The sequence below is a fragment of the Pipistrellus hanaki genome (assembly GCF_964339955.1).
Source record: "Pipistrellus hanaki genome assembly, chromosome: 7".
NCBI classification, from domain to species: domain Eukaryota; kingdom Metazoa; phylum Chordata; class Mammalia; order Chiroptera; family Vespertilionidae; genus Pipistrellus; species Pipistrellus hanaki.
The window spans coordinates 54,132,455-54,159,830 of NC_140509.1; the positions used below are offsets into that span (position 1 = coordinate 54,132,455).

The following is a 27,376-nucleotide window of genomic DNA, read 5'->3' on the forward strand; positions in this document are numbered from 1 at the left end:
GGGGACACTTTCATTTATCCTATATAAACCTAATATGCAAACAGACTGAACAGTGGAATGACCAGTGGCTATGATATGCACTGACCATCAGGGAGCAGATGCTCAACACAGGAGCTACCCCCAGCCCAGAGGCCTCTACCTGCAACAGCTGCAGGGGGTGGGGCCAGTAAGTGGGTGGGGCCAGGCCAGCCAAGGCCGGTGCTAGCAGGGGCCCTCCCAATCACCCAGCCAGTCACCCTGCAGAAGATGATTGGCAGCATCAGTGGGGGGCGGAGCCAATGAGCTGGCAGCATCAGGGCAGCCAAGGTGTGTCCCCTCCCCCCATCATCCCACTGGTCACCCCACAGATTGGCCCTAATCACTGGCCAGGCCTAGGGATCCTATCCATGCATGACTATCGTGCACTAGACTTCTAGTACTGCATATAAGAGTTAACCATTAAGATCATCCATTGGATTAATACTCAACATAAAAAACTTTTGTTCCCTACTTCTTAGGTATTTTGTAAAAATGAAGATGGTTTCATATCTGTACAAAACATTAGAAACATAATTATTATTTAAATTGCAACTCTAATAACAATGCTTAAATAGTGCTCCATCATTCCATCATAAGCAAACTATCCTATCACCAATCACTGAACATCAACTGGCTTTGTTTTCAGAGGCATTTGATTGCATTACTGGCTTAAAAGAGTCATTCAGAAAGAACATATATTCCCTGAGAATAACTTTTTTTTAAAACTTCAACTGAAATGATACAAGTAAAAAAGAAATGACACTCTACACAAGGCCCGCGGGCCAAATCCAGCCCGCCAGGCCTTGCAATGTGGCCCGCACCGCGCTGTCATCACTGCACTCCCCTGTCAGTTTATGACATTGTCAGTTTATGACTGTTCAGTAAACCATTCGGCCCGCGATTTAGGCTGGATTTTAGATTTTGGCCCCTTCTCTGATTGAGTTCGACACCCCTACGTCTAGTCCATGACAGCCCTGGAAACACAAGTGTTTCAATCTATTGCTTTTCTTTTAAATAGAATAGATGGCTTCAAGTACTTATAAAGTTTTAACTAGAGATTAAACATTTTTTTGGTAACCATGCCTAAAGAGTGGTGGGTGGAGTATGGAGTTGAGATATTTGTTGTGAAATCGATGTTTTTCTCACCCCCTCCCTGCAAAACCTTACAAAATCTTTTTTTTTTTAAGTCATTAGGAATTATTACATAGTCTGCAACTGACTAAACATTTCTCATAAGAGTATTCTCTCACTTTCACATTTTAACATTTGCTATAACATCTGACTTACTTAAACCTTCAAAGTATTTATAGTTATTATGCAGCATATAGATTTCTTTTTAAAAAGCCCTTGAACAACTATTTGAGCAAAAAATTAACAGTGACTAAAACAGTGCACCATGAAGTCTAATTAAATCCACATATCACTAAAACCCTGCAGAGAGTAGAATCACAAATACCTTCTTCAAGGGTCTCAGGAATTTTCATTCTAGCAAGATGACATAGTAAAAGAACTCTCGCCTTCAGGCTATATGGACATGTAAGTGGAGGTTCATTCTTCTTTAAATTAATGCTGCCAATTTCTCTGATTAGCTAGAGTAAATAAAATAATTATTCAAAAATACACATCTAAAAAAATCATTAACTTTAATATTTAAATAATTGCCTATCGGGGGATGTTGGCGATAGGACTAACCTGAGGTATTAGAATATTATCTGTTGGTCTGCTTGTGGCATCTTTATTATACTGAGGATCAAATTCAGAGGCTCCAGCCAAAACCATGATAAGACCTAAGGGAACAAAAGAAATATGAAGGTAAGTACACATATTTGCTCACCTATTAATTTTCCTGCTATGATACCTCATTAATCCTAGGGTGAGGCAATTTTCCAACCACACACAATGCTTAAAAGCCATGTGAACTCCACTACTAACAAGTATTAATTTATTCCATAAAATAGCCTCACTTTTTAAAAAATGCACAATGTTACCTATAGCAAGTGAATAAAAATATAAATCAAGGGCCCCAAAGCAACTAGATGCATTAAAATCACTTCAAATAATACCTGTTTCTATACCTAAACATGTGTTCCACAGAAATTTTCTATAGAGCATTAAATATTTCATGTGATATTAATGAACATTATGTGAAAAAAGGGGGCTCTACGGTTAAATAAAATATGGCTGAGAAACAATGAGTTAAAAAAAGTTATAGGTTTCTTTGCTTTATAACTTCTCAGAGTTTTCAATAAACTAAAACATACTGTCATTTACAGAAACTTCTATTATAGAACTCTGGAGGGTTTGGGGTAATAGTGTTCCTTGAAATACACATGATTTGCAACCTCATACAGGGTGGGGCAAAAGTAGGTTTACTGTTGTGAGTAGGTGGAACACAGAGTTTATTTATTCTTTTATTATTATTAATTATTGTATTTTCCATGCAAACAACTATAAACCTACTTTTGCCCTATCCGTATATTAGCATTATTCTTGTTAGCATTATATACAAGCTCTTTCATGACTGGCACTAGAGTTATCAATCTCACCTTACAGCAGAAAACACATGCAACGTGTACATAAAAAGCAGTACAACACAGAGGTTAAGCATAAAACCCTAGAGTTTCCACTTCTTAGCTAAATGACCTAAATAATAGTCTTCACCTCTATGGACCCTAGCTTCTTTACATGAGGCTGACCCAAAAATAAACACAGTAATATGTGAACTATTAACCTTACTACCTCCAAATGTTTTCATGAAATTGTTCCTAAGATGGCCATATAAACGGTGCCAATGATAAAGTCACAAAAGATATATAACCAAACCCACCAGCTAAATAATGCTTTTTTTTTTTTTTAATATATTTTATTGATATTTCACGGAGAGGAGGAAGGGAGAGAGATAGAGAGTCAGAAACGTCAATGAGAGAGAAACATCGACCAGCGGCCTCTTGCACACCCCCTACCGGGGATGTGCCCGCAACCAATGTACATGCCCTTGACAGGAATCGAACCCGGGACCTTTCAGTCCGCAGACCAACGCTCTACCACTGAGCCAAACAGGCTTCGGCTAAATAATGCTTTTTAACAGAACTAATTGTATAAGTTTAAATACCACACTCAGAAATGAAACAGAAATAAGATCACTGATGCAAAAACAAATTAAAACAGATAAAACATGAAACATTGACATAAGGAAATAGTTCTATATTAATATTTCAAGCCAGCATAAGGAAGAGTGGCATGTGTGCATAACAGAGAGTAATGTTCACCTGCTCCTCAGAAATAAAAGATCTGCTCTGTGATTAGATTCAGGAATATAATCACACAGTCACATGAGGAGTCTCTTTCTGATTATCAAGAAAAGACAGTAAAATGGCAAACCCAAAATACAGAAAAGTCCACTTAGGTTTGAAACAAACTAACAAACAAAAAATGCATTTTCCAGTGAGGCACAATCTAAAACTTTTATCTCCTTTTTCCTTTTTAAGAAGGGGAAAGCAGGATGCCTATGACTTCTGCATAGCAGTGATTGTGAAAGACACCACTACATATTGCAGGGATAAAATTTACAATGTTAATTTTATGAGATCACAGAAAATATTTAGAATAGTATTTCTTTTCTTTTTTTTTAATATAAGAAACTAGAGGCCAGGTGCATGAAATTCATGCACTCAAGCGGGGGAGGGGTCCCCTCAGCCCGGCCTACGTCCTCTTGCAGTGCAGGAAATGTCCCATGGGAAGCAGGCTAAGCCATAAGTCGGACATCCTTAGTGCTGCTATGGAGGTGGAAGAAGTTCCCACCACTGCTGATGCTGCACTCACCAGCCATTAGCCCAGCTTCTGGCTGAGCAGAACTCCCCCTATGCACTGATGACCAAACGGCAGCTCCTGCATTGAGCATCTACCCCCCGGTGGACAGTGCACATCACGGCAACCGGTTGTTCTGCAGTTCAGTCAATTTGCATATTAGCCTTTTATTATATAGGATTATTATATAGGACTAGAGGCCCAGTGCACAAAATTCGTGCATTGGGGGGTGTCCCTCAGCCCAGCCTGCACCCTCTTCAACCTGGGACCCCTTAGGGGATGTCTAACTGCTGGTTTAGGCCCGATCCCTAAACCGGCAGTTGGGCATTCCTATCACAATCCGGGACTACTGGCTCCCAACCGCTCACCGGCCTGCCAGCCTGATCACCCCCTAACCACTCCCCTGCCAGGCTGATCGACGCCTAAATGCTCCCCTACCAATCTGATTGCCCCTGACTGCCTTCCCCTGCCGGCCAAGGAACCCCCAACTGCCCTTCCCTGCCAGCCAGGTCGCCCCCAACTGCTGTCCTCTGCTGACCCAGTCGCCTCCAACTGTCCTCCCCTGCCAGCCTGGTCACCCCTAACTGTCCTCCCCTACAGGCCCAGTTGCCCCCAATTGCCCTCCCCTGCTGATCTGGTTGCCCCTAACTGCCCTCTCCTGCTGGCCTCGTCACCCCCAAATGCCCTCCTCTGCCAACCTGGTCACTCCCAACTGCCCTTCCCTGCAGGCCTGGTTGCCCCCAACTGCCCTCCCTTGCTGGCCTGGTCACTCCTAACTGCCCTCCCCTGCCAACCATCTTGTGTGACCATCTTTAACCATGTGGGGGTGGCCGCGTAGGGGGTGGGGGTCAATTTGCATATTACCTCTTTTTTATATAGGATTTTAAAGTAAGACTCTGAGAATGAACTATCCTGACAGTTTTCTTTCAACACACCCAAGATCTCTACTTATTTTATTATAATTAATACAGGATAATGTACTGGTTTATGGCTCAGAAACAAGACTGCCTGGGTTCGATGCTGACTCTGTCACCTACTGTTCATCCTTGGGTTCAGTTTCCTCGTCTATAAAATGTGCTTAGAAACAGCACACACTTACAGAGGCACAGCAAATACTAAGAGTTAATACATGCCTGGCACTTAACAAATACTCAAAAAAATGTTAGCTGGTATTATTACAAAATTAGTCCACAAGAAGCTTTAACATAAAATTTCTGAGAAAAAAAAATACATATATAGCAGAATAGATGGAAATAATAGCAATAGATCAAGAAATGTGGTAAGATATTAACATTTCCTCCAGCTTTAGGTACACGAACTAAATATCTATGAACATAAAATAGAATTTCTCCAGTAGAATGTATATCAACTCCACATAAGTGACTCAGAAAATAATCTACTGTCATGGTTACTTAAATTTACTTACGTTTCATATCCATATTTCGGGTTTTATAAACAAAATATGTATAAATCTGTGTGGTGCGTATTAGAATCTGGTCTCCACTATAGCGTATTGAGCGATACCACCAAGATCCCTAAAACACACATAAAATTAAATAAGAAATAAAGCATAAAAATTATAATGAATGCTAGTTTAATAAGGAATATGTTTGTGGTCAAATTTCCTAAATGCTCATAAATCAATAAAAACTCCTCAGCTTTAGAATACCCTCAATACATATTTTAAATTAGTTATTTTGCAAATATTTATACTGCCTGATGACTACCTCACTACAATTATACCATTAAGACATTTAATTTTTAGCTCAGAATTGTTTGAAGACAAAATAGAAATAAACCAACCCACTACTATAAAATATAAGCTGGTTCCTGATACATAGCATGTCTTTAATAAATATTTAATAAATAAATGAAGAAGCAATTTTACTATTTTAATTCACATTATTCTACACTATTTGATCTCACACAAAAATCCTATGAAGAAGGCACACAGGATAATTATTAGCCTCACATAGGACTCAAGAACTATAAGAGCAAATAGAACACCAGTCATAAAAGTAATAAACAGTAAAATCATAAACTTTATGGTATCTACATATTGAAGTACCATATGTAGCCGTTTTAAAAATGAGATCGCTCTAAATCTCATGCCCCTAATATTTAAAGCAAAAATGTCATAGAACAATACATATAAGGTATTTTGTAATGTGTGTACAGAAAAATACAGGCTGGGGCAAAAGTAGATTTACAGATGTTTGTATGGAAAATAATACAATTAATAAATAATAAAACAAGAATAAATTATGTTTCATGTACTGTAAACCTACTTTTGCCTGACACTGTATTTAAAAGGGAAGTCACCAAACTTAAGTAGCGATTATCTCTAACAGAAATGGAGGGAGGTAGTGAAGGAAGACTCATTTTAAACTCTATACAACTGTAGTATTATCAGTTGTGTCTAACTTTTGAATTGGGAGAAAATATACTTTAGCATACTAAAGTGATGTCACCTTCAGAAGAACTTTAAAATATAGTTGAATATAAGATTCTTAGAATTCAAGGATCAATGGATTATATTCTAATACAAATTACAATCTAATAAGGAGACTCCAAAACATACCAACAATTCCCTTTCCAAAAATATGTTCATAAAAAAAGCTAGAACTTACCACAACAACTGGAAGGATGACCATGAATGCCAATCCATATACAAGTAAAACCTAGAATTAAAGAGAAAAAATTTATGGTCTTTATCAGGCAAATTATAACAATATCCATGAATACTTATTTTGAGGAGGCAAAATAAGTGCCTTACATGGAGGAGGCACTATTAAAAGCACTTCTCGTGAATTATTTTGTTTAATTCTTATTTTCAAGTCCTCTGAGGAAGGTACCATATTATTTTCCTTTTGCAGATAACCTGCAGCATATATATGTTTCATAGCTTGTCCTAGGTCACACAGCTAGTAAGTAGGTGGGAACCAGGATTGGCATTCCACCTACAGAAACTGTTCTTTGCCACTACAATAAATTACCTTTTCATTTGTCTATAGAAAACACCAGCAAAACAGAAATTATATTTCCCTTCCAGTCAAGTACTTATATATCCACAACTTGACAACAGATTAATGCCTTGGAAATAAATAATAATAGAACCCTGTTTGGTTCTTTTGTCTATATATTGAGGAGTAACTTCATAATGTTCTGTTTGAAGTCTATTGGCCTCAGATTTTTCTCCTACTGCTTGATCCCTAATCTCGTAGCTAACTATGTTTCTCTTCTTTAGTATTCCCAGAATAAGCCTAGGCATGATAAACATACTTACATACAGCAATTATATATCATTGAAAAAAACAAATGTTAATCTGCCATAAAATAACATTAAATAGCCATTTCAAAACAAATTACAGACTACATGGATTTTGGTTTTTATTACTTCAAAGATAGCTCCTAGATAATTATTTTCAAGAAAGCAGGGAATCATCTGTTTCTAAACAATAGTAGTTCCTGACATTTTAGAGTTCAGCATCTATGGGATTGAAGTCTGATATCCTACTACCTCCTGAAGTACCATATGGAATATATACCACTAATGTAGCATATATTATAATTAATTTAACCTGGGTAAATGTGAAATGAAGGGTAATTTAACATTGAGTACAACTTGGGATAAATACAGAGACCATAAAAAAAAAGAGTAGTTCCAGGACTTCAGTTAAGACAGCGGCATAGATAAAGGCAGTATTTGAATCCTCCAACTAAACTACAGAATAACCATCATTCAGAACCACCTAAACTCTAGCTGAATCGAAGTCCAAAAACTAGGGACTTAAAGAAGCTACATAGAGACTGGTTAGAGGGGCAGAAACTTGGAATGGGCTAGTCCCACACCCACGTGTGCTAGACAAAAATCGGGACTATCTCAGCTATGGTGGTCTCCCTAAGGAGCAAGGAATCTCAGCCCCATACCAGGTCCCCCAGCCCAGGTTTCCAGTGCCAGGAGGATAAGTCCCCCATAAGTTCTGTCTGTAAAAAATAGTGGGGATTGTGGTTGAGTGATAATGAGTCAACTGGAGTCCCATGCAGTTCCTCTTAAAGGGCCTGCACATGGATTTATGTGGACTCACTCCCTCAGAGCTCCAGCAGCCCAAAAGGCACCAGGGACATACAGGGAGGAACTGAATTACCTGGCATCAGAGCAAGAACTGGAGGAACAGAGAAATGTGCTGGCCAAAGCCACTGTTCTTTTTCTGAGACCCCCTCCAACCTCAAAGAGCCAGCAAGTGGGTGTCATATCTGAATCTCCATCACCTGGCTCACACTGTTCACCATACTCTGATAATTGCCTGAGACCCCATTCCACCCAACTTGAGGGCCCACCCAAGCCATTTCCAGTGGTTTTTTCCACACAAACTGTCTTTCTTGGCACCTGCTACAGACTTTCCTAAAATCTCTCAAACAAGCAGCATCTGGTCTTAGCATCTCCCTAGCACTAGTGGCAGCTGGCCTTGGTTTGCAGCATGGCCTCTCCTGGGCACCTCCAAACCCAGCACAAGTAGGACCATTTCTTCCTTCTTTTCAGTTGGGTCAAGTTTCTAAGCTTTCTCAATCTGTTTTCTGGCTAATGAAAAGAAAACAGGATTCCACTGAGTCTCCTACCTACCTACTCCAGGACTTCTGTGAGGATCAAATGAGATAAGGCCTGAAAAAATGCTTCACAGACATTTGGTTAAAGTACAAAATGTTTCCACCTGGCTATAAAGCAAGTCATGTTCCTAGGCTGAAAAAACTCCAAGGGGGCTAGTCACTAGGGAGAGGAAGCCAGATGTTGCTACGTGACATTATTACCCAGCGCCGATAGCCACCGATTCCGGGCCGGGCTGGGCTATGAGTCGCATTTTGCACCATGGGGTCTCAGAAGTGTCAACTGCAATTTGGTGGGGTGTAACTCCAGCGTGGTGGCAAGGCCCGTGTCACACTTGGTAGAAGCCAAGTGTTGCTTTGTGGGCACTAGGTCCAAGGTGTCAAATTTCTGTAAATGGCCAGTGCATATCACGACAGCTCCTGCATTGAGCAGCTGCCTCCTGGTAGTCAGTGCACATCATAGCGACTGGTCAGAGGGACATTTAGTATATTAGCCTTTTATATAAAGAGATATTAAAGGGTCTTCTTTAAGGAGGGATAAAAAAGATGAAAAATATGAACAATAAATTGGCAATTAATGCATACCTATCAACAACTGGATATAAAAAAAAAAATAAGCGAACAAGCAGAACAGAAATAGACTCACAGATGCAGAGAATATTTTGACGGCTGCCAGATAGGAAGGATTGACGGAATGGGTGAAAAAGGTGAAGGGATTAAGAAGTACAAATGGGTTGTTACAGAATAATCATGGGGATGTAAAGTACAGCATAGGGAATATAGTCAATAGTATCCTAATAACTCTAATGTCAGATGGGTATGAGATTTACCTGGATGAGATCTAAGTTATATGTCTAATCACTGGGTGTACACTTGAAACTAGTATAATATTGTATGTCAACTGAATTGGAATATAAAAAAATGATCAATGGTAAATAAAACTTAAAAAGCAGTAGTTCCTCAGACCAAAGGTACGACTTGATCTGAAACTACCTCCAAAAGAAAATCACAACTTTGTTTTAAGACTACATTTAGAACACACTACCCCAAACCAGCAACCTAACCATGGGAAAGAATTCTTTTCTAGATCACGTAAAAAGTTTCATAATACAGTTAAATTAAAAATAGCATACCAGTATTTTCATTGTAATAGCTCTCTTTCTGTCAAACATATTATAATGTGATTTAAATAGACTCACCAAAATTGAATTTTTCTGGTCAACTATCCAAGCTGGCAGGGCTATTCCGAAGCTTGTGGCTAAAATAGAAAGAACATTTCTGTATTTCCAGAATTTATATCCCAAAATTCTGACTCTCATCCCCATCCCCCCTTCCAAAAAAAAAAAAAAAAAAAAAAAATCATCTTATTACAATATATGTGTTCTCATAACACAAATTAATGGAAATAGTCTATATCTGAAACTAAATCTTTCCAGAAAGGAAAAAAAATTGCAAAGTACATGAATTTCTTCTTTAAAAAAATCTAAATCCTTTTATATTTCCTGAGTTTATGTAAACACTGTGAATATGTGAGAAAATAAAGTCAGAAAAGAAAATGTTTTTGTCATTCAATTTTTATAAACTACTAACTGGAAATATGAATAACAGTGACTACTCTTCTCATCAAATCAATCTAAGTTTTATCTTCCAAACTATTCTCTAGAAAGAAAAATAAAGTTAAAAATGAATTAAAGGGAACTCATTTTACCTATCTATTTAACTCCCTGTGGATGTGATTTTTCTACTAGTAAACTAAGATAATCAAAATATTTTTCTAATTAATATTTTACTAATATATACCATACCCCAGTATTTTTTAATAATTATTTACCCCACCTTGAGGTCCATCTGGATTTCCAAACTCTTCCCAATTTTTCCGGGACTCTTCATCAGTTAAACTAGCATCAAAAGAACAAAGTTTAATAGTTAGAAAGCCCCACCTGAAAAAAGTACTCATATATACTATAGAGAGCATCTGGGAAGGCACATGAGCATTTCTTTAATTATTGTCAGCTGAATCCAGTGGTGTTGGCAGAGCCACGTCCTGGAAACATGCTTTGCCAAAAGGCAGGAGTGTTGTCAGCTTGACCATCAGCCCAGGTGCCAGGGGGGTAGGTTTTGTTATTTAAATCCAGCCAAGCACCAGGAATGAATAAGACTCAGGCCCACCCAAGAATGCACATAATCTCCTTTGTCTTGACTTTTAGTAAAAGTTCCTGTTTCTTTGCTGTGTAAAATAAACACACTGTATAGACTCTGTCCCTTTCGCTGTCAAAGGACAGTGATCCCACCTGGCCCCAGCTTTTTCCTTCTATCTCTGTGTCGGTCTTTCTTTCATTTTCTCAATCCCCAGCAGACCCTCCTCAGGAACCAGACCACTCTCTAGCTGGTTGGAGGCGGAAAAGAGAAATATCCACATATACAAATTCCATTAACCAACCAATTAATTTTTTAAAGATATTAATTTCAGAGATTCAAGAAAGCCTCTTTAAATCAGAAAAACAGGAAAGCAGGAAATTCTGGATTAACAGAAAATGTCAACTATTGAGCCTTGATACTAATTCCTGGTTCCCCATGGGTCTTCAAGTTTAGCTACTTTAAGCCAGGAAGTGAAACTTTAAAAGGGAAAACATTTTCTGTGAGAAGGCAGGGAGGATTATAGGTGCCTTTTTTTTCTTATATGCTCATACACTTCCAAAATTTCTTCAATGACCATGCTCACACTTCAATAATAATATAACCTATTTTCTAAATATAAAATTAATTCATAATAATCCTCAAAACTGGTACCATATTCTCAACAACAACAAAAAAAAAAAAAAAAGAAAAGAAAAACACCTATAAAACTCCATTGCTGTGAAAAAGGTCATTTGCACTGTGCTGAGATCACAATTTTCTTCCTAAACCAGGCAATATGAAGTGACAGTGGATATATTTTTTAACACCTAAATATAAATATTACCTATGACCTGGGCAATAACTAAAGGCACAGAGTGAGAGTGGTTTTATTCCAGGTCCCAGCATAGATGGTAAGAAAACATTAAAATAAAAATTTATTTCCTTCAAACACTTCACAATGTTGTTAAGGGGAGAAGGCAGAAATGCACCAAAAAATAACAATTATTATTATTAATAATAAAATAAGAAAGGCTTTCTTGTAGATTAGTTGGCAAAAGATTGTTTATGTCCAAATCCAATTTTGGTCATATTTCTATTTCCCAGAATATATGTACTTAAGATACAATGTAAGTTCTATTCAACCACGTTCCAAGTTGAAAGAGAGAATGCAAAAGTACCTTTATAAAATGGCAAAAATTTCAACCATTTGAAAAATATTTTAAAACTTATCAATTTGATAATTTATAAAAATAAGTATCTTGACTTCTCTAATCCTTATTTAACTGTATCTCTACTTTACACTATTTGAACTAAGGTCACAGTAAAATACAGGAGCCAATGGAAAGCATAATTAGCGAGATTTCAAGTTAACGAGAAAATGTATGCTAAGATTCTTTTCTGTTGAGGGATGTTTCTCAGGAGTTTGCACTATTTTCCTTGTACAACTGTACACCTCACCCAAAGCTTCAACTATTATTTCTCTCAATATTCTGACTTCTAACTAGATTCTTTTCCACAAAATAATTCTCTCTGTCCCTTCTGCCTTTCTGTTGATGGCAGCACAATAAACTGCTCTGTTCTCTATACGATGCCCTCAGATTTTGCAAAATAAAGCACAACTCACAACATAGAAGCACTTGATTTTTAACCTGCAACCATACCTGATTGTAATTCTATTAACTCATTCACTAAATCAACTTGTACAACCACTGTGTGACAGGCGCCAAGCTGGATACTCAAATGAAAGGATTCACCAACTTTTCAAAAACTCAAGATTTCTTTGCCACTTACTAGTGCTTTAGTATACCATTCCTAAGACTTAAAGTACTTAAAATCTAGGTGATTTATTAATTCATATATAAGTTTAAACAAGCCCAATAATCCTATACAATAGAGGTAATACACAAATTGACCATCACAACCTCGCATCACAAGATGGCCACCCCCACATCATCAAAAGATGGGCACCCCCATGTCGTCACAAGATGGCTTCCCCCACAGCAACATAATATGGCCACCAGAAGATGGCCACCCCCACACTGTCACAAGATGGCTGGCAGGAGAGGGCAGTTGGGAGTGACCAGGCCTGCAGAGGAGGGCAATTGGGGACAATAGGGCCAGGAAGAGAGCAGCTCCAGGCCAGAGCGAAAAGGCAGCTCTGGCCGGAGCAAAGGCAGTTCCGGCAGCCAGGGGAAGAAAGGACCATTCTTGCAGAATCTTTGTGCATTGGGCCTCGTGTGTGTGTGTGTGTGTGTGTGTGTGTGTGTGTGTGTGTGATTCTGTATACAATTGCAAGGACCCCAGATTATAAACCTGATCTAGAGGATGCTTTCACTAAATTATATATTCGTGACCCTGACTTGGCTATGTAAATCTAAGTTACATACTCATGTGTACAAACACATGAAAAAATATTTTTAAAAACTGAAATAGCTTGAAGGTTACATCTCTGCTGCCCACTTGTTAGAAAGTAGCTTGAGCCTAGGTTTTATACCTGAAAGTCAAACCTCAACTGTATCAGAAGAACCAGAAAATTGAATAGTTGCTGAAACCGGTTTGGCTCAGTGGATAGAGCGTCAGCCTGCAGACCGAAAGGTCCCAGGTTCGATTCCGGTCAAGGGCATGTACATTGGTTGCGGGCACATCCCCAGTGAGGGGTGTGCAGGAGGCAGCTGGTCGATGTATCTCTCTCATCGATGTTTCTAGCTCTCTATCTCTCTCCCTTCCTCTCTGTGAAAAATCAATAAAATATATATTTTTTAAAAAAGAAAATTGAATAGTTGATCTAACTCCTCAAAAATAACCAGACCTCCTTTTTTCCTCTAAGTTAAAAATCTGATATGAAGAAATAGGAATGACCCAACCAGTTTATTATAATGGGCAGAAAAGGAAGAGAAAATATCCTGAATAACCAAAGCAAATTCTAAAAAGCTTTAGAGGTCAAAAGCTGTTTGAGTTACATTTAGGCTGCTAGAGTTACACATAAGATGGGAGCTTCAATTAAATCATTCAGAACTTATATTTAGTAAAATGTGCAATTTTATCAAATCTAGTTATACTAGTACAAGTTACAGATCTCAAAGTCTGGGTCCCATAATCATTTACTTCTCAATTTGTGTGATATAGACCATCAACTAAGACATCTTACATACAAAACATTCTATATCTCGATCATGTAACTGAGTTAAAATGAAAGGCTACATTTTATTCTTCTGTACTTTTTAGAAAAGTGATACATCCTAAAGAGTCAGATTTCCAATAACCTCAGAACAAACTTGTAAATTTAAGCATGTTACAATACCTGAAGACTAGGACAGAAAAAAAATAACTGGACTAAAATTAGAACTAGCAATTAAGTAACATTGTCTATCTGATTTCCTCTGAAATCTTCAGTTCTTCTTAAATTACCTGAAAACAGCAACTAAAGCACTGCAATACTTGTACAATTAGAGTAAATTCTTAGAGACACATTAAAAAAGTGGGGGAAAGAAGACACCATTAGAAAGACAGTAATTTGAAAGGCATCAGCTATACAGAAAAAAAAAAAAGTGGTATGGATTTCAGATGCTCCTGAATTACAAAATCATATTCATTTAGATAATAAGCAATCCACAGGAAAGGGAGAAGAGGAGACACAGTCACTGTATTTTTATTAAAAACATAATAAGATAGTTATTTCCCCAACTTTTGTCATTCAGTTTGTTATTATATCTAAGTATCCTATTATTTACTTATATTTTTAAATTAACTCACAAATTTATCATTAAATCCTCAAATAACAAACATCTTGTTTGTTTTATTCTTTAACTCAACATAAGAGCGATGTAGAGATATACCTATCACAAATCCTAAAGAATCCAGCTAGCTTTTATTTCTTGTAATAGTAATGCTCAAGGAATAACTACTTCTAATTGTATATACTCTATCCTGTTTCCCCAATATTAAACTGGTCTTGTAAAGAATTTAAATGAGACAAGCTACACTGCCAAAACAAGAGAAATGGATCTTGCCTAATTAGAAGGAAAAAAAATTAGAAATGAAAATGGTAATAAGTATATCCTCTTCTAATTAGGATGCTTAGAAAAAGCTCAATTAACATCACTAAATCTAACCAACTTCATATGGCAAATACTCTACCCTAAGTTACTTAAATTAAGGTTTTAGTTAGATGACCATTTTAGCTCTGCCAGGCAGTTCTAGAAATGACAGACTCTGCATGTGAGGTCAACATTTAATAAAAGTGTATGACAACTATTTTATTTCCTATTTTATTCAAATAGAAAACTATCTTTACCAGTCTTAAAAATATGTAATGAGTCCTATGATACTTACGCTGCATAAGCTTTTGCTATCCTCATGAACATAACTTCATCACCCCCTTTATCTGGATGATATTTAAGTGACAGCAAACGATATTGTTTCTTAATTTCTGTTACTGTTGCTCCCTAAAAGGAAAAGGTTTATTTTAGTAAAAATAAGCACAATGCTCTAACAAAACCCATCCCATTTTGAACTCAATATTTTCAGAAAGAGAAAATGAATCTTTATCCTATATATTTTGTGCCATAAATTCCACCCCATGTACTTTTTAAATAAAAATATACTTATTTTGTCCAATATATTTATTTTATTGAGCACCTAGGCACTGATGATATGAGAAAGAAACCATGAACCTCACAGGTTTGAACTGCACAAGTCCATTTATTTATACATGGATTTTTTATTTTTTTTATATTCACAGATTTCGAATCATGGAATCAATTAACCACAGACTGAAAATCCTGTGATGTGAAGGACTAGAGTCCAAAGCTATACTAGAGCAGCACCTCAACCCCCTGCTGTCAGGCATCAACTGTAATGATGTATTTAAATAAAATAAAAGAATAGTCACATTTAAATATCAAAGAATTGCCCTGACTGGTTTGGCTCAGTGGATAGAGCATTGGCTTGCAGACTGAAGGGTCCCAGATTTGATCCCAGTCAAGGGCATGTACCGATGTTTCTAACTCTACCCCTCTCCCTTTCTCTCTTTAAAAAATCAATAATATATTCAAAAATAAATAAATATCAAAGAATGATCACTATAAATTAAGTCTGGCTGAAACAGACCTCCAATCAAAGCTTAACTTACTTTCTAAGAAATAATCTAAAGAATATCTAGTTTTTATCTGTTTGTCAATATTTTAAAATTAAGTAATTACTTAATAAGCTTACTTTAGTCATTTCCTGTTAGACCACTTTCTATTAATAAGTTTTTCAAGACTCTCATGGCATCAAATTGCCCCCAAACCTTTTAATTTTTAAAACTTCTTGATGACCATGATCATTACAATGAAAGAAAAACAAATTCTAGGAATATTTTGCTTCTAACAAAGCAGAAAACCAGAAGATAAACACATTCCTTACTTTGTATTATATGATTCTCAGAGTTAAGTCATCTACTGAGCAGAGACTTGAAATAAAAGAATTGGTTTGGGGGAAACATTGGAAAGAGCACTAGATTTAGCTAGACTACTAAGAAGTTATGGGGCCCTGGCTGGTTTTGGCTCAGTGAATGGAGCGTGGTCTGCAGACAGAAAGGTCTCAGATTTGATTCTGGCCAGGGGCACATGCCTGGGTTGCAGGCTCAGTCCCCAGTGGGGGGCATTCGGGAGGCACTGATTGGTGATTCTCTATCATTGATGTTTCTCTCTCTCTCCCTTCCTCTCTGAAATTAATAAAAATATATTTTAAAAAAGAAGTTATGGGATCCAGGACAAGATACAAATTTTCCAGGTCTCATTTTCACCATCAGGAAAAAAGACTAGCTGACCTCTAGCATTGATTTCAGTTCTAACTTTCCACTGGTATACCTAAAAGACTAATTTTCTGGGTCACCCAAGGTTAATGTGAATTTCTATGACAATGATACCAGTTCTTTAAAATATATAACGTTAACACTCTATCTTAGTGTCAACTAACACAGGGACATAAGATTTTAATCATCCAACCAACATATATAAATTTCCTGGTTTTAACTTTGCATTAAACCCATCTTATACATGTCTTTTAAAAATATATCCACTCACTAACTTTCCATTTGATATTCAAATATTCTTACATTTTAGTAATTATAAATCAATTCTTAATAGGGTGGCAATCATCTGTAGCTTAAAAAACATATGTACATTAGAATAATAAATGGATTAAATAGGTCATTTTAATAAAAATTTTAACTGATCGGTTTTATTTTTAGGCACAGTCCAATTTCTTTTAGAACGTGGACTTACAGTGTTTTCATGGGATCATTAAACTAATGTGCATTATATAAAAACTAGAGGCCCAGTGCATGAAATTCATGCATGGAGGGGGGTGTCCCTCAGTGCTCCCTCTCCAATCTGCTGGCTCCCAACTGCTTGCCTGCCTGATCACCCCCTAACCACTCCCCTGCCAGCCTAACTGACGCCTAACTGCTCCCCTGCCAACCCGATTGCACCTAACTGCCCTCCCCTCCCCTCACAACTGCTCTTCTCTGCAGGCCTGGGTCCCCGACAACTACCTTTCCCTGCAGGCCTAGTCACCCCAACTTCCCTCCTCTGCCAGCCTGGTAACCCCTAACTGCCCTCCCCTGCCAGCTTGATCGTCCCCAACTGCCCTCCTTTGCAGGCCTGGTCCCTCCCAACTATTCTTCCCTGATGGCCATCTTGTGGCAGCCATCTTGTGTGTTGAAGTGACAGTCAATTTTCATATTACTCTTTTATTAGATAGCATACTACTTACAGGATCCAAATTTAATACTTCATAAGGATTGTATTCCTGATATTCTCGGTCAGTTTTGGAAACTTTGTACGCAAGGAATAAAAATAATGCCCATCCTGCAAGCAGAATTATTTTCCTGTTTAGAAAAAAGATAAGTGAAGTATAAATAAATACACCTATATGGTTTTCCTTTAAGAGTCATTATGGCAAGATCAAGGCATAAAACAATCTGAAGCGGTCTCATATCACTATGCCACTGACTCAAATTCTAAACTCCTGTTATAGCAGTGTCTTTTTCACCTTTGAATTCTCTAGAATATTGTATAATGCCTGGCATTTCATATTCTAAATTACTACTTGCAAAACTATAGTAATTCTTCAATTCAACTTATTAGTTTATTGGACTATTACATTCAATGAAAATATATTAATATTCAAGAATTCAGTAAACCATTTAATGTAAAAGAGAATTGTTTTGACCTTACAATAACACTTTTAGAAAGGCAAACTACAGAAATTAATGGGCCAATTGTGCAAAGATGAATAAATAGCCATGTTTATAATAGTAAAACTCTGGAAACAATTTAAGTGTCCTTTTATAGGAAACTAATTGAATAAACAAAGATAGAACTACACAAATGGAACATTTTTTAACCAATAAAGATATAAAAAAGATGTACATATTAATTTTTAAAAAGATATAAAGTAATATTTAATTTGGGAAAAACTAATTTATTCTCTCCAATATGTTCTGTTTAGTGAAAGTATTTTAAAATTACCAGTGTTGGAGAGACTAAAGAAAAAAGGAACTCTCACACACTCTATACTCTGAAGGAATATCTAGCAATAAGGTATCAAAAGACCTAAAGAAGTATATAGTACACTTTTAACTATCCATCTACTTTACTTCAAGAAACTTAAAAGGAAATAAACTAGAATTAAATATATAAAGTATAAAAGGGTGGCTACAGATATAAATAACAGCAGAAAACATATAAGCACATAAATGCCTATCAACAGAGTACTACACAAATAAATTAACAGTATATCCATACAGTGAAACACTACCTGGCCACTAAAAATTTGTGCATTTTAAGATTATCTACCTTGTGTTATTAAATTTAAAAAACCAACAACACAAAGCTGTATGTACATGTAATATAATCCTATTTTTGTAAATAAGTTTATTGCAAATGAAAATATAGAAAGGTAAATAATCTTAATAGTGGTTGTCTTTAAGTGATGAAATTGAAAGATTTATGAAATATCACTATCTGTTACACTGAATAGAAATTTTTAAACCAAAACAAAAAGAATCATAGGAAGTTTAATCAAAAAAAATTGGGGCGGCCTGTCTTCAAAGACAGAAAGAAAATGTTCCATTTCTATTGTTAGGAACCTAGCTTTGGAATGAGACTCTAGAATCTAGTTCCAACCCACCTGCTTACCTCTATCACGCTGATTTTTCAAACAAAGTCCCGTAAGCTTGTCCCACCATTATGCTTTTGCTCTCTTGGGTCTTTTTGCCTAGAATTCCCATTTCACGTCTCAGCCTATCCAAACTCTATTTCATCCTTCAAAGCTCAGCCAAAGGGAGGAGAGCAAAGGCTCAAGACAGAACCCCCCAGGCTGATGAAAAAAATTACTACAACCAATAAAACCATGGTCTAATTTCCCGAGAGCCAAAGCAAAGGTGGAAATAATAAATTTTGCATCGTGCTCTATGACCAATTTTTTTTTTTTTAGAAACATGTTTGGTTCCTCTAAAAAGATAAGCATTTTCACTAAACATAGAGTCAGTAAGTTAACTTGTGAAGTCTTATATTTTTCTTAAGCACACTTTAAAAGTTATTTTGGAAGCAACTTTCAGAAATTAAAGTATTACACAATGACTGCTTAATTTTTAAAGAATATTTCAGGGTTAAGTAGCCAAAGGTTTTGTTTCTAACCTTATCTAAATTGTTACCAGTATCAATGTAACCCTTCCTTACTTGGATATCCTTTAATCTATACTGCCAGTTAAGTAAATCAGTTTATTATTCACTGAAGAGAACTTCAGAGTTAGTCTACTGGTTTGTTTGTTTGTGTGTGTGTGTGTGTGTGTGTGTGTGTGTGTGTGTGTTTTAATTGATTTTTCACAGAGAGGAAGAGAGAGGGATAGAGAGTTAGAAACATCGAGAGAGAATCATCAATCAGCTGCCTCTTGCACACCCCCTACTGGGGATGTGCCCGCAACCAATGAACATGCCCTTGACCGGAATCGAACCCAGGACCCTTCAGTCCGCAGGCCGACACTCTATCCACTGAGCCAAACCGGTCCCGGCAGTCTACCGGTTTTTTTCTTGAAAACTAAGGTTCAAATACCTACAAAGTGTTGACCAAAGTCCAGAAAAGAGATTGGTAGGTTAAAAATATTTGCCTTTTAGTTTCACATCATTGAAGAATTCAACACCAAAGCCAAGATTTCTGTCCCTCTACAAAGGAACTAAACCAGGCAAAGTTTTAAAAAACAAAATTTATTTAAACCTCCTAAAGTTACACAAGTAAAAACTATCATCATCATTTTAAACAAGATTAAAACCTGGCCAGCATGGCTCAGTGGGTGAGTGTAGACCTACGAACCAGGTCAAGGTTCAATTCCCAGTCAGGAAACTTGCCCAGTTTGCAGGCTCCATCCCCAGCATGAGGGGTGCAGGAGGCAGCTGATCAAGGATTCTCATCATTAATGTTTCTCTCTCTCTCTCTCTCTCTCTCTCTCTCTCTCTCTCTCTCTCTCTCTCTCTCTCTCTCTCTCTCTTTCTCTCATTCCCTCCCTTCCTCTCCCTTCCTCTATGAAATCAATAAAAACATATTTATTTAAAAAGAAATAACTGATTCGACTTTTACTTATTTTCTCTTAGGTTTTCCCCTCCTATCTACTGGATAGATAAATGTAGGCAATTTACAAGATACAGTCTCCAACAATGGCAACTCTTTCACCTCCTATCAGTTTCATGTATTATTACCTCTAAATTAATGACTTAGGGTGAAGATCCAAAGCCTGTGCTCTAAACCAGCATACGCCATAGCCTCACAAAATCAAATAAACCAACTCTAATTAAACATAGTAATGGCCTGTTTAAGCAGATGGGCCTGCCAAAACAAAAGGTAACTAAGTCTCCAATCCACCTCTTCTAGCTGTATGATCTCATTCAAGTTACCTCATTTTCTTAGTCTTAGTTTCATCTGAGAAAAAGCAAAAACATCTACCTTGAAGTTAATATAAAACTAATGAGATAACTTATAAAGCTTTACACAGTACCTGATATACAGTATGTGCTCAATAAACTTTATCACATGAAATTCAAACTTGATCATGTCACCTCCCTGCTTTTTTTTTTTTTTACAATCTTTTAAAGATTTCTCTGTCTTTAAGACAAAAATTCAAATACTGAAAAAATGCACAAGGTTTTTGTTTAAGATCTGACTTCTTTCTCCCCTTCTCCTTTGAGTGAGAAGCACACTCTCTCCTTTGAATTTGTAAAACACTGTTCAGACAGCTCTCAACTTTACTATTCACAGCTTAACCATCCTAAGATCATAATTTCTTTACAGATAAATGTTTTATTCATTATTATACACCTATTTTACATGATACCTAGCAAAAAAATAAACACTAAATTTTTTTTATTAAAACCAATTACTTACTTTATTGTAGGAATAATATTTGGCTGGGGCTTTAATAATCGTAAACGATACCACATACATCTTCCATATACTTTTCTGATATTCTTTAATCGAATTTGCTCTGTCAAAAAAATAATAAGTTAAACTATTTTTCACAGTAAAGGCAAAACCAGAATTAATAACATACTAACCTTCATTACCATGCTAATACTTTATTGGCAAATGAAAGTACAGCCTACTAAAATAACATTTAAAAAAAATTCACAAGATAAGGTAAATTTTTGCAACTTGAACAAATGATCTATTTGGGAAATTTTATTCAACTACCAGGGAATCATTTTGCATATGAGACTTAAACACTTCTAACTGAAATATGTAAAAACTAACTTGAACCCAAATACTTAGTCATATAATCAGTAACTTCTAAGACATTCTCTCCTCCTTTCCTTCTACTATAAAAACAATAAAAAGTATAAAGTAGTTGAAGTATGTGGTTTATTAAAGAAGCTAAGCACAAATTATATTCTTCAAACATGAAAATAATTGTATTAAATTAGAAAAGCCACTCAAATCCATAAAATGTTAAAATGAGTTCATGCATATAAGTACAACCAATGGACATAAAACTCTGGGGAGGGAGGGTATGTATGGGAGGGAGGGAGGGGGGCAAAAAAAATCAATAAAATATATTTAAAAAATAATAAAAAATAATAAAATGAGTTCATATAAGTTATGACAAAAGGCATTATTTTAGTCCCCAGGAAAAAAAAATCAATTGAAAAGAAATTAAACCAAGGCCAAAATATCATATAGAGTTTTACTATAATCCTATATATAAAAGCCTAATGTGCTAAGTGTCCGATCGTCTGTTTAACCAATCAAAGCATAAAATGCTAATGACATGCTAAGGCCACTCAACTGCTCGCTATGACATGCACCGACCACCAGAGGACAGACAGTCAACTGATTGGCCAGTTGCTATGACATGCACTGACTACCAGGGGGCAGACACTCAGACTGGTAGATTAGCTTGCTGCTGGGGTGCAGCCAATCAGGACTGAGCGAGATGGGCCCAACATGCCCTGAAGCCCTCCCCAGCCCCGATCGTGCACTGGTGGGGTCCCTCAGCCTGGCCTGCACCCTCTTGTAATCCAGGACCCTTTGGGGAATGTTAGAGAGCTGGTTTCAGTCTGATCCCGCTCAAAGCAGGAGCTGCAACCTGGTGGTCAGTGCATTCCCACAAGGGGAGTGCCTCTCAGCCAGAAGCCGGGCTCACAGCTGGCAAGCACAGCAGTGGTAGTGGGAGCCTCTCCTGCCTCCACGGCAGCACTAAGGATGTCCAACTGCCCTGGGGGGAGTGAGCCTAAGCCATCAGTCAAACATCCACCAAGGCTCCCGGACTGAGAGAGAGAGCAGGCCAGGCTAAGGGACCCTCCCCGAGTGCATGAATTTCATGCACCAGGCCTCTAGTAAAACTATAATCACTTTGAATAATGCTCCCAACTTAAAAAAAAAAAAAAAAGTTTTAAATTTTAAATTTTAAAATAAAATACCCTTTCACAAAGATGGCAAGCAGAAAGCAAAGAAAGAAGCCAAGGCCAAGAAGGCAGGTGCTAGAAGGCATCCACAGCCACACACAAAAAAATGATCCACATGTTATTCACCTTCTGGTAGCTAGCCCAAGACATTCTAAAGGCAGCCCAAATATCCTCAAAAGAGCAACAAGCTTGACCACTATGTCATCATTGAGTTCCCCCTTAGTACTGAAGTCAACTATGAAAATAGAAGACAAAAATACACTTGGGTTCATTGCCAATGCCAAGGCCAACAAGCACCAGACCAAACAGACTGTGAAGAAGCTCTATGACAGCCCTGGCTGGGTGGCTCATAAAGTTAGTTAGTTGGAGCATCATCTCACACATCAAAAGGTTGCAGGTTCGATTGCCGATCAGGGCACATATAAGAGTCAACCAGTAGATGTTTCTCTCTCACACTGATATTTCTCCCTCTCTCTGCCTTCCTCTCTCTCTAAAATCAATAAAAACATATCCTCGAGGATTTAAAAAAAATTTTTTTAAAAGCTCTATGACAATGACATGGCTAATGTCACATACTACTCAGGTCTATTAGAGAGAAGACATATGTTCAACTGGGTCCTGACTATTTATGATGCTTTGGATGTTGCCAATAAAACCAAGGTCATTTAAACTAAGTCCAATTGGCTAATGCTAAATATAAATATTTTTCATAATACTAGGAAAGTACAAAACCACAGCCCTTAAATGAGATGTCAAATAAGTAAAAGAACAATAGATAATAGAACGCTTCAACGCCACCATGTAAGAAGTCCAACTATCCTGTTAGCACCATGCTTTTTTTTTTTTTTAAATATATATTTTATTGATTTTTTTTACAGAGAGGAAGAGAGAGGGATAGAGAGTTAGAAACATAGATGAGATAGAATCATCGATCAGCTGCCTCTTTGCACACCCCCTACTGGGGATGTGCCCGCAACAAAGGTATGTGCCTTTGACCGGAATCAAACTTGGGACCTTTCAGTTTACAGGCCGACGCTCTATCCCCTGAGCCAAACCAGTTTTGGCTGCACCATGCTTTGAGAAAAGTATCCGCAAGGCAGCTATATGGCAGGAGCTACCAGAACCAGAAACGGTAAAGAAGGATCCATGTAGGGGAAAGGGAGGTGGCAGAAAGGGAAATATGCAGGGAGACTGATCAAATAATACAGGGTTAAGCAAAAGTAGGTTTACAGCTGCTAGTATACAAAACAGTTTATCCTTGTACTAGAGGCCCCGTACATGAAATTTGTGCACGGAGGTGTTTGTCCCTCAGCCCAGCCTGCACCCTCTCACAATCCAGGACTCCTGGCTCCCAACTGCTCACCTGCCTGCCTTCCTGATTGCCCCTAACTGCTTCTGCCTGCCAGCCTGATCACCTCCTAACCACTCCCCTGCCAGCCTGATTGATGCCTAATGCTCCCCTGTCACCCTGTTTACCCCTAACTGCCCTCCCCTCCAGGCGTGGTCACTTCTAATTGCCCTCCCCTGCAGGCCTGGTCCCCCACAACTGCTCTCCTCTGCACGCCTGGTCCCCCACAACTGCTCTCCCCTGCAAGCCTGGGTCCCCTGCAACTACCCTTTCCTGCAGACCCAGTCACCCCCAACTTCCCTCCTCTGCCAGCTGGTCACCCCTTACTGCACCAGGCCTCTAGTAAAACTATAATCACTTTGTTTGAATAATGTTCCCAACTTAATCACAGACATCAAGACATTACACCTGTAAATCATTGTAAAAACTGTAGGTGCGCAGATTCATACACCAGTGGGATCCCTCAGTCTAGCCTGCAGGAATCAGTGGACCTCCGTGCTGGCGCAGCCCAGCCTTACCCACCAGTTCATTGGGCTCCAGCCCACTGTCCACGTTGATTCCACACAGCACAAAGTAGTATGCACCTCAGTGACAGGTGACTGGGGAGGAGCCCAAGCCCAGGCTGGCCACTGGTCCTGCTCATCCTGGCCCGCTGTGCCTGCCTCCACTACTGCTCAGGCACACAGGGACAGTGTCTGCGGGAGACGCTAGCAACTCCCCAGCTGCACTCACCAGCCATCTGCCCAGGTTAGCCCAGCGGCTAGCACCCATCTGAGTGGCAGTCCCAGTGGGAGAGCACTGACCACCAGGGGGCAGACGCTCAATGCAGGAGTTGCCCCCTAGTGATCAGCTACCAGCTGGTCATCTGGTCACTTAGACTTTTATATATAAAGATATACTGTGTAACCTAATTGGCAAAAGCAGTTTTATAGGAATAAAACTACTTTAAAGTACTATATCTGATCGAATGTAATTTTTAAATATGCAACTAAAATTTATAAGTTAAATGTTTCAAGTAGATAGGACTTCGTTCTTAAAACGATTTATGTTCAAGCTGGCCAAAGAATGTTTTCATCTCATTAAGAAATAGAGTAGTAAGTCAGACCTTGTCACTTCTCTGCTTATAAACCTTCAATAGTTTCCTATTGCATCTAAAATAAAATCCAACCCTCTTACCCTGGCTTACAGATATGATGCTTCCCAGCTCCCTCTCTGACTTTATCCCAGATTATTCTTCTCACCTGCCACATTCCTGCTACTTTGGTCTCCTTTGTTCCTGGAATATGTACTGTTTTTTTCTTTACTAGTAAAAGTTTTGTCCAGCCTGAAATAAGCTTTTCCCATCCAATTCATGTCTTTAAATGGCTGACTCTCCTTTGTCACTCAGCTTGAAGACATGTTCTCAGGAAGATTCTCTGAAAACTCTACTTTTCTACATATTATTTATCACTATTTGATATTTTTTATTATTTATATGTAATATGTCTCCCCCACATTAAGATGTAAGCTTCAAGAGAACAGGAATCTCATCTATATTGTTCATCCCATATTCCAGTGCCTAACACAAAATCTGGCAAATAGGAGGTGCTAATTTGTTAAACGTATGAATTTTCTCATTTAGAACACTCCCCTATCATGTAGAGTTCCAGAAGTAGATTAGGTTTAAATTTTAAAATATTTTTATAGCTTACTAAAAAAAAAAGAACTATACATTCTGTTATGCTCTGAATATAATAATTTGTGTACTTGGCTAATTATAATCCTACCACTCCACCCAGATTACAGACTTATCAAAACAGGACTATATTGCATTCATCTCTGTAGGTGTCTGCTGCTCCTAGTACAGGCAAACAGTGAAATGTTCAACCAATAACTTCTAGATTTAACTAAACAGGCAAAAATCTAAAGTCAAATGATCTGAAATCTATATGAGGAAATTCTTCCATCCATATTGACACAAACACAATTCCACAATGTTAAGAGAATGAACATCACTTTTCAAAAAAGCAATGTGATGGTGAAATGGCAACATTTCTTATCAATAGTCTGTTAACAGGGAACATTTTAAAAAGGAAGTCCAAGTACAGTAAGGATATATTTGTTATTGCCTTTATGTCTGAATAAAAAGTATGATTAAGAGAACATCTGCGAAAACAAAAATAAGCCTATCTTTGTTTTTTAGATTCTCCAAGATCAAGCAAGTATGCAATATGACCTTTAAATATATTTTATTGATTTTATTACAGAGAGGAAGGGAGAGAGATAGTTAGAAACATCGATGGGAGAGAAACATCGACCAGCTGCCTCCTGCAAAGCCCCCTACTGGGGATGTGCCCACAGCCAAGGTACATGCCCTTGACCGGAATTGAACCTGGGACCTTTCAGTCCGCAGACCGACGCTCTATCCACTGAGCCAAACCGGTTTTGACGCAATATGACCTTTAAATAAAAACAATTTTATACAATGCATTTACGAATCCAATGTTTGTCACCACATCTATAAAGCCTAAATGCTGTAATGTAATTCATACTGCCACGTACCCAGCTGGTTTCCTCTACTGTGTAGGACTTAAGTGTGTCTATGCTACCAGTCTAATACATACTCATTTCTATCAAGATGGAACACAGTGGGAATGACTTTATTTTGGAACAACTCAAACTTCTCAGATCTCTAATATCCTTTTGAGATCTAAAGTCTTAGGAAAACTATATCCTCTAAATCAGTGGTCGCCAACTGGTGGTCCATGGACCACTGGTGGTCTGTGAGGTCCGAAAGGTTGGCAACTGCTGCTCTAAATTAAATATACACACTCATAAAATATATTCCTTTGAACATAAAGCTGATACTAGCCAGTTTTTTCCCTTTGTTTGCAAAGTCCCATTTTCCTTAATCCAGTCCTGAGAGAGGTGCAGCTCGAGATTCAGCAGAGCTAGAAACAAAACTAGTGTCCAATTTCCAGTCCATGGTAGTGCTGGGTCAGGTTAGTTACATTCCATCAGTCCATGGTGGAGGGGTACACATGGCAGTGGACCATGTGGGCAAATACAGGAGCATGAGAGCTCCACAAACCAGGAGAGGAGCAAGCAGGAGAGAGAACTCCGCTGTCTAGGAGCTTAAGTATCTTAAATCACCCCAAACTTTCAGGAGCCACACCTACTCTGGCCAATGAGCTGTTCCTAGGTGTGACTAACAGACAAGTACCTTCCCTATTTCACCCAGACTGTATTGGGCATGCCTATAATATTTGGCCTTCCCTTTGCTCCTTCCCAGTTATTAATAACAGGGTTCATTACAATATTGTCACCTTCAACTAGTAAAAGAGGTACTAATTATAAGCCCACTTAACCCAAAATATTAGACAAAACATCAAGGCAAAAGGATTCTACTGATAATGTTTTGGATAACAGACTAATTTCAATTAACATGCCAATTATGTCAATGACTAAGCTATTTCTATTTCTCAAACCCTAGATTTTACAATCTGTGAAATGGTGCCATATTTTCTGAGAACCCAATAATTCCAAATGACCTACACTA

At 37.8% G+C, this 27,376-nt stretch overlaps 1 protein-coding gene across 2 annotated transcripts in view; it reads right to left on the reverse strand.

Annotated features, from left to right (window-relative positions):
- Window positions 1-27,376, reverse strand: part of SEC63 (SEC63 homolog, protein translocation regulator) — a 55,124-nt gene that overhangs the window by 24,663 nt on the left and 3,085 nt on the right. The window contains exons 2-10 of one of the 2 annotated variants that reach the window (XM_084890535.1): window positions 20,974-21,073; window positions 17,308-17,422; window positions 14,881-14,993; window positions 10,267-10,328; window positions 9,630-9,688; window positions 6,456-6,506; window positions 5,252-5,360; window positions 1,711-1,805; window positions 1,475-1,607 (exon numbers count right to left, since the gene is read on the reverse strand). In XM_084890535.1, the coding sequence (XP_084746661.1) occupies window positions 1,475-1,607; window positions 1,711-1,805; window positions 5,252-5,360; window positions 6,456-6,506; window positions 9,630-9,688; window positions 10,267-10,328; window positions 14,881-14,993; window positions 17,308-17,422; window positions 20,974-21,073 (837 nt within the window). The remainder of the gene's footprint in view (window positions 1-1,474; window positions 1,608-1,710; window positions 1,806-5,251; window positions 5,361-6,455; window positions 6,507-9,629; window positions 9,689-10,266; window positions 10,329-14,880; window positions 14,994-17,307; window positions 17,423-20,973; window positions 21,074-27,376) is intronic. The other variant, XM_084890536.1, reaches the window with a different exon arrangement.